Genomic DNA, 12078 nt, shown 5'->3' with positions numbered 1-12078 from the left:
AAAGAGGTAGAAGCACGGATGCAGATGAGATATATCGAGAGTCTTGCAAAGATATCAAGGAAGTTTTGCTTCGATTTGGGGAAATGGTGGGTGAACAACTTAGCAAAGAAGGTATGGAGGCTCGTGAAATCTATGAAAAGGTTAGTGATGAATTGAAAGCTTTACCAGGTATCACTACGAAAAAACGGTTCAAAGCAGCTCATTTGATTGGTAAAGATGTGGATCTAGGACGTTCTTTTCTTGCGTTGACAATAGAAGAGAAAATTGAGATGGTCGAGTTGTATACCGATTGTTCAATGGGATAGTTGTGTATGGTTGAAGTATGTTTTGTATGTGAATTGGTTTTAACTATGGTTGATGTTTTTTGCTTAAAAACTATGTTTTGTATGTGAATTGGTTTGATCAATGCATATTTTGGTTGGAATTTATGCATATTTTTATATGTTTTTTATTTTTTAATAAATATTTGTTATGAATAAAATACTTGTGCTAATGATAAAGTTGAAATAATTCTCTGTTTATTTTCTATGTACCAAACAAGAGAAATGATTCTCAGCTATATTTCTCTACTGAAATCTCTGTACTACCAAACAGAACAGTCAATTCTCATTCTCCAGACCAATTCTCTTTCTCTGCAATTCCATTTCTCTATTTCATTTCTCTACAATTCCATTCTCTGTACCAAACACCCCCTAAGGATCTCAAGTCTTCATGCCATCGACCAAATGGCCAATTTTCAGATTAACCTGATTTTGCCATAACACAGCCATTGTTGATAAAAGTTGTTAAACTAGCCCCACATAACAAACCAACATATAATGATCTATATATATATATATATATATATTTATATAATCCTATATTACAAGTGATCAACGCAAAATTTTGTTTCTAGAATTAGGGTACAAATCCCACATTAAATCTTTAGATCCGGAACATTGTTTGAAATCATGATCGAGTATTGTGAAATCTTACCGAATCAAAGAAGGTGGGACAGATCTTATGGTGGATTAAGCAACGTACCCTAAATCAGTAACAACAAACATGCAGAAAAATGAAGTTTGATTAAAGAGGGTTATATTGTGAGGCTGAAATTAATTAATTACCATACCAGTAGAATGCTTCCAAAGAGCACCGGTGAACAAAGTTTGAGGAAGAGCGTTGGTTTAGTTGAAATGGTCTTGTCAAAAAATAAGTATTCCAACATGCTTAGTGGTCTTAATTTAGAACGGGTAAATTGGTCCAAAATTAAAGAGCTTTTTTCTCTAACCAATTAACCTCAAAATGTTTTGATATTCTTTATTTCCAATGAAGAAATTCAAATCCTTGTTTCAATTCTCTTAAAACCGAGTATACTACTAGGAATATGTTTGAAAAATCAACCATTTCATACAATAATAATAATGGGCATAAGCAAAAACCGCAAAGAAATTTGAAATGACCTATTGATCTAGTAGTAGGGTGTCTCCCTTGACAAAAATGAATTGGTGGGTTCAAATCATTCTAAATGCAAAGTTTTAGAGGATTTTAGGTGAAAACAATTTTTGTTAAAAAAAATATGTATATTGGTTTTCATTAATTTCAACTATTGTCTTTTGGTTACTGCCAGTCCCAACTAATGGATTGGCTACTGACGGTCCCAACTTTTAACGAATTTGTTTCTAATGGTCCGCGACTAACAGAATCTTAACGTTGTTAGTTTCAGGTCGCTGGAAAAACGTTTTTGGCCGTAAAAGTCAAATTTGTTGCCGGAAAACACCACCTGAACACCGTCACCACCACCAATTGACGCACCGCCAACCAACTACCACCACTTGAGCACCATCAACTGATTTCGACGATGGTTCTAGGGTTTCCGACGAACTCAATAATTGAGGCTTTTAGTAGAAAAATGCTCCTAAAAGTCTGATACAAAGTTACCAATATGTTTGGGATGAAAATGTTGAGATTTCGGGAAAAAATTGAGATTTCCGGCCAAAAAGGTTTTTCCGGCGTCCAGAAACTAACAACGTTAGAATTCTGTTAATCGCGGACCATTAAGAACAAATACGTTAAAAGTTTGGACCATCAGCAACCAATCTGTTAGTTGGGACCGGTAGCAACCAAAAAACGATAGTTTGTATTAATAAAAACCAATATACCTAAAAAAATTAACAAAATAAAAAAAATTATGGATTTTCTTTTCCTATTTTTAAATTTGCTTTGATATAAGTTTTGATAGTTTGTATTAGCGTACAAGTTTTTGAGAATCTAGAATCTAAAATTCAAATTGTCTCGTCTTATCTTCCACTCGTATATAAACTATTATTATCACTTGTACGCTAATTTCTTCAATGCTCCACATGTGGTTAGCTTTTCTTATTTGTTTTTTATTCCTTTTCAACTTTTTTATTTAGGAATATTGGCCTCATATAATCACAACTATGGCTCATTGACAAATATAAGGATCAACCATTGAAATAGCAAAATATAATATCAACTACACATGTGGGTGGAAAATTAACGGGAAGTTAACCTTCCGTTAGTTTTTGTGACGTGGCTGCTGAGTTGTCACGTAATTGGCTGACTGGGCTACTAACGGGGATGCTGACTGGTATATTAATTAAAAAAACATATAGATAAAATTAACGTGGATGACTGGACTAAACCGTCGACCGTTCATCTATACCAAAACCAGCCACCGCCACCTGAAACCTACAATAACACCACTATACACCCCCAGTGTATTGCTTCTTCATCAACAATACCACCCCACCATGAAAGAATTTCAACATAATCCGTTCTCTCGATTCGTTTATTAAATTACCAAATCGGAAATAAATTTCGTAGTTTTTTTGCTGATTTCGATTAAAAATGTATGAATCTGAAATGAAAACTGGAATTGAAGTTGAAAACGTATTTTCTCATACCTCTTAGTGATTCCCGCCGTCGTCTATACTCTTCTCCCGACGAACGCATTTATGACGTCATCGTTTTTTCCTCCCGACGTCTAGTAGTCGTGGTCTTGTTGCAGGTGAGCGGCCGGTGTTAGTGCAGACGGCCGGCCGACGGTGGTCGGAGGTTTTGCAGGGTTTTCGATGAGGATATCCAATGAGGATAATGATCCCAGGTGGTTTTGATTTTATATGTATGTTTTTTTAATTAATATACCAGTCAGCAGCCCCGTCAACCAATTACGTGACAACTCAGCAGCCACGTCACCAAAACTAACGGAAGGTTAACTTTCCGTTAATTTTTCACCCACATGCGTAGTTGGGATTATATTTTGTCATTTCGATAGTTGGTCCTTATATTTGCCAATGGACAATAGTTGGATTATATGAGGCCAATATTCCTTTTATTTATTTCTAAACTCTAAACTCATATAATAGGAGGATCAGGATCATGTGATAACCTTTTAGAAATTGAAATTGAGAACTATGAAAACCATTTTAGATCATTAAAATCTCAAAAATTAAAAAAATCATAAAACAAAAATAAAATAAAAAAAAAACAAAATTCTTATTTATCATTCCGGTTTCATAAAAAAAAATTCTCGGTTTAGCTAAATTATACATATATGTATAATATGTACATATATGTACACATACGTTTTTTTATACACACATGTATAATTTAAGGTAAATGATAATGTACATATTTGTATATTACGTAACTAGATATTAAATGAAATTATACACGTGTATAGGTATAATAAGAATTAATTTTTTTTATTTTTTTTATGAAACCGGAATGAAATATAAGAATTTTGGTTTTTTTACTTTTTTAAAATTTTTGTTTTTTTTATAATTTTTTTAAAGGTGTTTTTTAGTGGTCCAAAATGATTCTCAAAGTTCTCAATTTGTAAAATGTTCTCTTAAGATCCTTACCCTATATTAGGATAACCAATTAAATGTATACGTTGTATTTTCTAGGTTTTATCTTTTGTCTTGTGCCCATCTAAGGTTGTTTATGAGCCGAACATAGCATGGGCTCACTCATTGCTTGGCTCATTTACAAACCCGACTGACCCGCGGATACAAAGCAGGTTTAAGTTCTTCAGAAAAATCGTACTCGGGACCAAAGCCAACCCGGACCCGTCGTAACCAATTCCACCTCTAACCGGTCAAAACCCTTACCCAACCCAAACCTGGTCAAATACCTAACCAAACCCGGAACTGGTTCTTACCTGACTCGGTTCTTGACTTTTATTGACCATACCTAAAACCAGTTCCTAAAAATACCCGATTTGTGCATCTGTAACCACGCTGCTAGCAATTACCAAATGCTCCGCTACAAAGAAAGCTCTTCCGTATACGACAAATGCAAAAGCGGGGAAGCCAGAAGTGGCTAAAGAAGTCGAAGGAAGAAAGTAGATGGGCACTTAACCCACATCAAACCCAGGCTCCAAGCTTTAGCCGATGATGCCCACCACACAAAGAAAAAAAAATGAAAATATGCATTAACAGACTAAAGTTTGTTTCATACACCAACCCACTTTTGCCAAAAAAAGAAAAAAGAAAAAACAAATACAACCTGTAACTTTTTTGTTAACCCTTTCAAATTAAACTCCTTAACACGACCACAATAGCATGCATTCATCATACAAGATCGCAATAACGTAAAATTTTGTGGGCGTGACCAGGGTCTAACAGCAATATTTGGGGCGTAGCTGTCGAAGAATCTCGGGTGCAGCTTTGTTGTTACTGAACACATCATCCCAAATTCTTTGGAGATCTATTCAACATAAACAACTGTCAGTATGAATCTATCTATCTATGATGTCTTGCAGAATCATCAAAAGTCGAAACACTGATTTGGTCAGCATACCTGATTTGTCTGCAGGTGAAAGGCACATGATGATTGTATTGAATCTCGACACCTTGGGCAAGTTTTCTAAGTATCTGACCGCCAGCTCTGTTTCATCACTGTTGAATATCAACAAAACAAGGTTTTAGTTTACTCAAATAAATATCAACAACACCTAATTAAGTAGATAATTCAATTGCTTACCTGAAAAAGGTGGCAACACATCTAATGATATCAATTAAGAGCGACGCAGACAAGGCACTTTTAAAGATCTGTGGTAATGCATCGGGATTCGTGACCTTGTTGGGTAAGACAATAAAACAAACAAGTTAACGTGTAACCGAAAATAGGATGATCAAGTATGAACTATGAATAACGCAATAAAAACTTTTTATGGCATATTATTACAATAATATCATATTTTTTTATAAAAAGATATTGCACGTTCTATGCATAATGGAACAAAAAATTAAGCCTGTAAACAACATTCAGTGAACAATTTGTGAATTGAGTGAAGTTCGTTTATTTAATAAACTAACGGACATGAGCAAAAAAATTTGTTCATTTAGTTAAACGAACAAACAGGAATACATGTCTCATTTGTTTATTTTTGTTCATAAATGTTAAATTACGATCTTTCATTTAAATCTGTTTATATTCGCTCATTTACATTCATTAATGTTAATTAGTTTTAAGTTAGTTGGTTTACGTTCGTAAATATAATGATTTGAAATGTTTGTCCCATTACAGCAGTTAGTTGGTTTACGTTTGTAAATATAATTATTTGAAATGTTTGTCCCATTACAGCTTACTCTAATGTTGATAACTTTTTAGGCCCAAACATTGTTTTCACATTACTTTTAACTAGTTTTAGCTCATTTATGTTTGTTCATTTGTGTTCAGTTATATTCGTTCATTTACGTTCATGAAACATTCATTTATACTGTTATCAAACGAACGAACATATTCATTTCCTTAACGAACAAATACGAACAAGAAAACCGTGTTCTTTTAACTGTTTGTGTTCGTTCAGTTCATCTACAAGCCTATTATAGATGCACTTTCGGTAACTTTCAACTTGTTTTCCTTTTAGCCAATCTTAAAATCCTTAAAACTTAATCCATTTGAACCATTAAAATCACATCATAAGCAAGTTTGTAAACTTTAAAAGAATAAAAATCATGATTCTAGCTTACATGATTAACATGAATGCAAGTTCCATATATATTATATTTGTAGTATTCAAACGATAAAAGCCCAAATTTGTACCTTTAAGAGACGAGCCTGTAAAGTACAATCGCCAAAAAATCCTCGCCAAGAAGCTTCAAACTGATAAGCTGAAGTCGGAGGAACAATATTTTTTGCCGCTTCAGCAGTTGCAAGAGACGCTGCACGGGCAGCAAGCTGTTGAACTGAATCCTTTGCAATTTTCTTGCCAACATTCTTACTAATCTGAAAAGATTTAAAAAACTAGATTAGTGCTTAAATAATTTGGTTTTGTAGTCATATCTAATACAGGAACTATTTATAAAATTTTAGAAAAAAAAAAAAGATGCATGCATGTCAACCCAACCCAGCCTGCAATATTTTGAGCCGTATTAAAAATTACCCGATCTGACATTTTGAACTGTTACTAAACCATCATTCATTAAAGGATAACTTGGGCAGACCTAAATTGTATATGGGCTCACTTGTGTCACATTAAATTAGTCAACGGGCCAAAATGGATCACCATCAATTAGTCAGCAGGTCAAATTGGGTAACCTTAAATTAGTCAACAGGTCAAATTGGGTAACCTTAAATTAGTCAACAAGTCAAGATGGGCAACTATTATAAAACTCCTTAATTTAAATAAAAAGGTTCAAATGGGTTGACACCATCCATGACCACCGTGGCACCGTCTGTCTTCACCTACTTGTCGCCGCCACCACAGCCATGACACTCTTATCTCCATCGTTGCTGCCGCCATGGGCACACCAACCACCACCGGAGTGAACTGAGTTATGGCTGGTGCCGCGGGGGGGAGGGGGTGGTAAAACAACTCATTATAACCCAGAGATGGGGGTCGGTGGGTACATTTTCCTAAAGGGTTAGGCTATGCTTACCCCCCTCAAGTACTTGTCATACCCCCTCCCCTAGACTTTCAATGCCTTTAACAATTTTATTTGACATATTTCTACCCTCTAATATTTTTTGTAAAGCTTATCATAATAATAATATTTATTATCATTATAAAATATATTTAAATAAATAATGATATAATCTCTTCATAAAAACGATAAAACGATTTGTACATTTTTATCTTATTATATGTCTCCCGCTCGACAAAAAGAATCCTTTGAATATATTTATTAGGTTCGGGCGTATAAGAATAAGATTATTGTCACATTAGAAAAGAACCAATTTGTTGGTCAAGTCGATGTTGTTTAATCTCTTTTATTGAATTAAAAACAATGTGATTATTTTTTTTTAAATGTAAGCTATCTCTAAAAACTAAAAACATACTCTATTAAAACACTTATAAAACTGTTTTTTTTCTTTTTAGATAAAAAAAATGTTTTTTAAATAATTTTTTTGTCGTTAAAAAAAAGTTTTATAATATGAAAAAAAAAAAGAAAGAAAGAGGAAAAGAAAAACTCTTAAAAGAATAAAAAAAACTTTTTAAAATAATAATGATAATAAAAGATAACAAAATGGTAAAGGAAAAACAAAATTAAATCATACTAATGCAAAACATGGAGGGAGTACGTTTAGTAAATATAAAGGGGAGAGGGGTACGTTTAGCAGCACCCTTTCCTAAAACGGCTCATTCTAACCGCGGGGTGTGGTTGGTGGAGCTGGTTACCTTTTTTTTTCTTTTTCCTAAAGCGATTCATTTTAACCCATTCCAGTTTAAGCAAACCTGTTTTGGCCCCAACCAAAATTGATACTTTTTTTCTAAAAGGCCCGAACTCTTTTTTCTTAGAACCCGTATTGACCAGAATTCATTTTGCTTTTTACCCCTCTGACCCAAACTTATTCTAACCCGTAACCTGAACCTGCCTGACCTGCCAATTTTTCCAGGACTACTATTCAGGTTTATCGAGTCCACTAAAACAGAACCTACTTATCTACCTCATGAAAGTAGGCAATTGGAGCTACAAATGTCTCTCAAAAGCAACAGACCTTTGTATTCGATTTATTTTAAATCAAGAATCAGTTTGGTTCCTGTCTACATACTTATCCAAATGTTTATGCATTATGACCAACAACCCTACAGGACTTCTATAACATTTAGGTGGTGTTTGCAGTGTCAAATTATTTTTACATTTAAAAGTCACTTAGCAATCATGCCTGATGTATCTTTTTATTCTTAATGCTGTCTGTTCCCTTCTCTTTGGCAACCTATTACCCAACACACTCAACCAACCTATTACAACCAACTGAAAGAAATAATACATAAAAGAAAAAATCACGATATTGCCTTTGAATTTCACCACTTTTCCCTCATCATTTCAAGAGATATTATAACTTGACACAGACATATACTATACACAGACATACATGCCACATGTGCATGCATGGATATAACAGGAGCATGTACAACAAGCAAATAGATATGAAGTCAAGTTTTATCAGCTTACCTCTGGGCTCTCTGTTTTAGTTATAGTAACTCTTGTGGTTTCAGAAATTTTTGGTGCAGATTTTGTACCATTATCTAACTTCAACTCTTTAGGCCCCCCTTGTGCAGGTCCTTTCAATGTTTCAGATGCCCTCTTAAGAAGTTCCTAGAGATTTTAACATGTTATTTATGCAAAGCATGTTAAGGTGGAACCAAAAAGCAAATACACACAAGTTTAAGAAAATTAATTAAAAAAAGCAAAAGAACCAAGAAAGACATGTACCTTGTCATACAAGGATTTGGCCTCTGCATACTGCTTTTTTATCTCTTGGTTATTTGGCTCCAACCTCAAAGCAAAATCCGCATCTGCAGTTAGCTAAAACTCAATGTGTATTCTTTTCTGTGGAGTGATGCATAGTAACTACTAAGATATTCAAGATATAAAAGATACCTTCCTTGGAATCTTTAAGTCTACCAAGCTCTTTTCTAGCTGTTGAACGTCTTGAGTACGCTTTAATGTACCGATCATCTAAATTTAAAGCTTCCGTGCAATCATCTTCAGCTTCCTGAAATCTAGTGAATTGCAAATAATGAGACAAAAAATTAATACATGATATAGATACACACACACACACATATATATATAATATATATATACACACTTTATATTACATGTTATAATTTCATTAATATGTGTACGAAGATGAAAACACCAAAGTAAACGTTTTTTATAAAAAAAAAACATGCCTTTTGAGTTTAAGATATGCCATTGCCCTGTTTGCATAAGCTACCGCAGTTGGTGAAAGGGCAAGACTCCTGGAATAACACTCAACTGCTTCTTTATATTTTCTCTGCTTAAAGAACTCATTACCCTGTGTAATGACACAAAAAGATAAAGTGAAAAAACAACAGAAAATAACAAGAAACTACCCATGGACTATACTGATACATGCAGTTACAGTCATTCACTGTTATGTGCATGTGTGCCAAGTCGGTTCGGTTCAGTTATGAAAGGTAAACCATAACCATAACCAACGGTCGATTAAGAATGGGTCAGTTAACTTCGGTTAGTAATTAGTTAATGGTCCAATGTATTTTTTTCCGTTGTTCCAGATGAAAATGGTTCAATTACTGTGTTCCAAGCTTCGTTATGCATGTTCCAAGCTCGGTTATAGATAGTTGCAGCACGAATTCACATATTCGATGCTGAAAATGGAAGTATAAAAACTGGAAATAGAGATATAAAGGATAGAAAATCAAAAACATACAAGGTTCGGTTCGGTTTAAGTCAGTTCAGGTAGACACATTAACCATAAGTCCGTAACCATAACCAAATGGTTGGCAAATCAGATTCATTTTAACCATAACCAATTTGTTTTGTCGGTTATCGTTATTTTCGATTAACAGTTCGGTTTTCAGTGATGGTTCGGTTTTTCACACCCCTTCATTGTTATGAAACAGATCCAAAATATAAAAGATAGAAAATCACAAACATATAAGTCCGGTTTGGTTAAAATTAAAGTCATTTCACAAAGACACATTAACCGTAACGATAACCAAATGGTCGGTTAATCAGATTCACTTAGCCATAACCAATCAGTTTTGTCAGTTATTGATAATTCCGGTTAACAGTTACGTTTTCGGTGATGGTTTGGTTTTTCCTCACACCTACAGTGCTATGTAACAAATCAGAAAGCAGCATATATAGAACATGAGAAACAGAAGATATTTATAATCAACTTTCGACAAATCCATTTCTGCGAATCAAACTAACCTTATGTAGACATACAAACTAGAAAGTAACTGGAAAACCAGTGTGAAAGAAAACACTTAACTATGGTTTGAGTGTTTTCTTTCATGGTGGTTTTAAAGTCAACTACTAGTGAGTTCAATTCATGTTTTAGCCAGTTTACCTATCGGTTTGTATCCCTATAGAAGGCTACTTTGATATGCAGAAACAGATATGTTGATAAATGATCCAAAATACCTTATGTATTTTCTTCCATTTATGCTGCTTTCTGATTTCTTACATAATTCACTCATTTTATTCTCATTTTGCACTCTATATTGAAAATGTAACAAATTTACTCAGTCCAACCTAAATGTTCATTAACTTGTGTTAAGTAGTAATATGGGGGCACGCGACTCTTGCCTAGGGGCAAGAAATGACATAAAAAGAAATAATTGATTGATAATATAAAGTATATTCCATACCAACTCTTTCTCTGAATTAGCATCTACAGCACTGTCATCTGCCATGAAACTACTGGATAACGGACTAACTGGATCATATTTTTTCAGGTAACTATCTTCTCGAGAAACAGTTGGGTCGTTTCCAGATATAGATTTACCCGTGTTTCTTCCATCAACAGCTCCAATTTTCTGAGATGTATACCAAGTCAGTGAGGTTTGCAATATTCAATACATAGAAAGTAATTGAGTACCAGAATAGATACACTTACTTGTGAATTTCCACTTGCAAAGTCTTTTGTTTCACGTGATTTAGCATTGGATGAATTACTAAAAGCATTTTTCAGCTTTAAAGATTCCTGAAAATCAAGCAAACTGAGGTTATTCATAAGCACCAAGTGGTAAATAAATTAATACACGGCCAATCACCTCTGTATAAGGCTGTGATTTGAGCCTCTCGTCCCAATCCTGCAAGTTATTCAAAAATCCCTCGAAATCCTACAATATATCATTGCAAAGAGGGGATTGATATATTATGAATACTTGAAACATTGATGATGATTTGAGTGGAAGTAAAGTGATGGATTTACCAGGTCGTGCTTGCTCGGAACCCTAGCCATCTACTCTCGTTTCTTCTGGTGTCAACCGTTCTGTTCTTCTGGTGCCTGCGCCAAAGTATCCAATTCACAAGGGGATTTGTAAATTACAGGAAGGGTTTTGATTTTTTTTAAAATTATTGGGTGTTAAATTTTACGGATTCTCTTTTCATCCAATAATTTACCAAAAATCATTACCTTTTTCTCAAATTTATAAAAAAATCATTACATTTTTTCTCTCCATCTTATAATTTACACTCACAGCTACTCAGAGCATTCCCAGCTCGTTCCCCATCCCCATATTTATAATTATACTAAAAAACACTACATTTATCTCTCCTGTTCAATTAAATATTACTTTTTTATACCTTTATTATTACAATTTTCTCTCTCCACCCTATAATTTACAAAAAATCACTATATTTTCCCCAAATTTACAAAAAATAACTACATTTTCTCTCTTCACCCTATAATTTACACTCACAACCCCATCCTATAATTTACAAACTCTCCTCACATTATTTTAGGGGATGGGTTGGGAATGCTCTCAAAACTCCACCCTATAATTTACAAACTCCTCTCACAAAAATTTAGGGGATCCAATGAGAATGCTTTTATTATTAAATTATGATAGGGGTGGGCATGAACCGAATTAATTAATTGGTTTTTTGGTTATTCGGTTCGGTTTATTTGGTTCATTTTTTAATCTTTCAGTTTGGTTCAGTTAATTTCGGTTAATAACTAAAATTAAATTTAAGCTAAAGTATTTACTTAGAGAATACATGAAATAAATGTATAAATATATAAGATTGAGATATAAATACATGAAATGTTGCTATAAATACATAAAATGGTGGTATAACACATGAAATTCATGAAATTGAGAAATAAAGCTAAAAATAT

General features: G+C 33.8%; 1 protein-coding gene across 1 annotated transcript; it reads right to left on the bottom strand.

Annotated features, from left to right (window-relative positions):
- Nucleotides 1-4621: 4621 nt before the first annotated feature.
- On the bottom strand, nucleotides 4622-11199 carry LOC143623933 (uncharacterized). The gene is made up of 12 exons (XM_077094722.1): nucleotides 11170-11199; nucleotides 11009-11077; nucleotides 10852-10938; nucleotides 10604-10771; nucleotides 9137-9261; nucleotides 8841-8962; nucleotides 8673-8755; nucleotides 8412-8555; nucleotides 6058-6240; nucleotides 4993-5087; nucleotides 4810-4907; nucleotides 4622-4716 (listed from the first exon to the last, which is right to left on the bottom strand). Exons 1-12 carry the CDS (start codon nucleotides 11197-11199, stop codon nucleotides 4628-4630), a joined length of 1293 nt encoding a protein of 430 aa, XP_076950837.1. The 3' UTR covers nucleotides 4622-4627.
- Nucleotides 11200-12078: the final 879 nt, after the last annotated feature.

This window comes from Bidens hawaiensis, unplaced genomic scaffold (genome assembly GCF_021521415.1).
Source record: "Bidens hawaiensis isolate Kalapana, Puna unplaced genomic scaffold, B.hawaiensis_p1.1 tig00003644_1, whole genome shotgun sequence".
Classification (NCBI taxonomy): Eukaryota; Viridiplantae; Streptophyta; class Magnoliopsida; order Asterales; family Asteraceae; genus Bidens; species Bidens hawaiensis.
Note: the sequence above shows the minus strand (reverse complement) of the source record. Positions and strands in the feature narration are given on the sequence as shown.

Coding starts and splice junctions, on each gene's coding strand:
- LOC143623933 (XM_077094722.1), bottom strand. CDS start 11,199: ATGGCTAGGGTTCCGAGCAAGCACGACCTG. Junction 4,908..4,992: donor TGTGTTGCCACCTTTTTCAG/GTAAGCAATTGA, acceptor GATATTCAACAG/TGATGAAACAGAGCTGGCGG. Junction 4,717..4,809: donor TTCACCTGCAGACAAATCAG/GTATGCTGACCA, acceptor TATGTTGAATAG/ATCTCCAAAGAATTTGGGAT.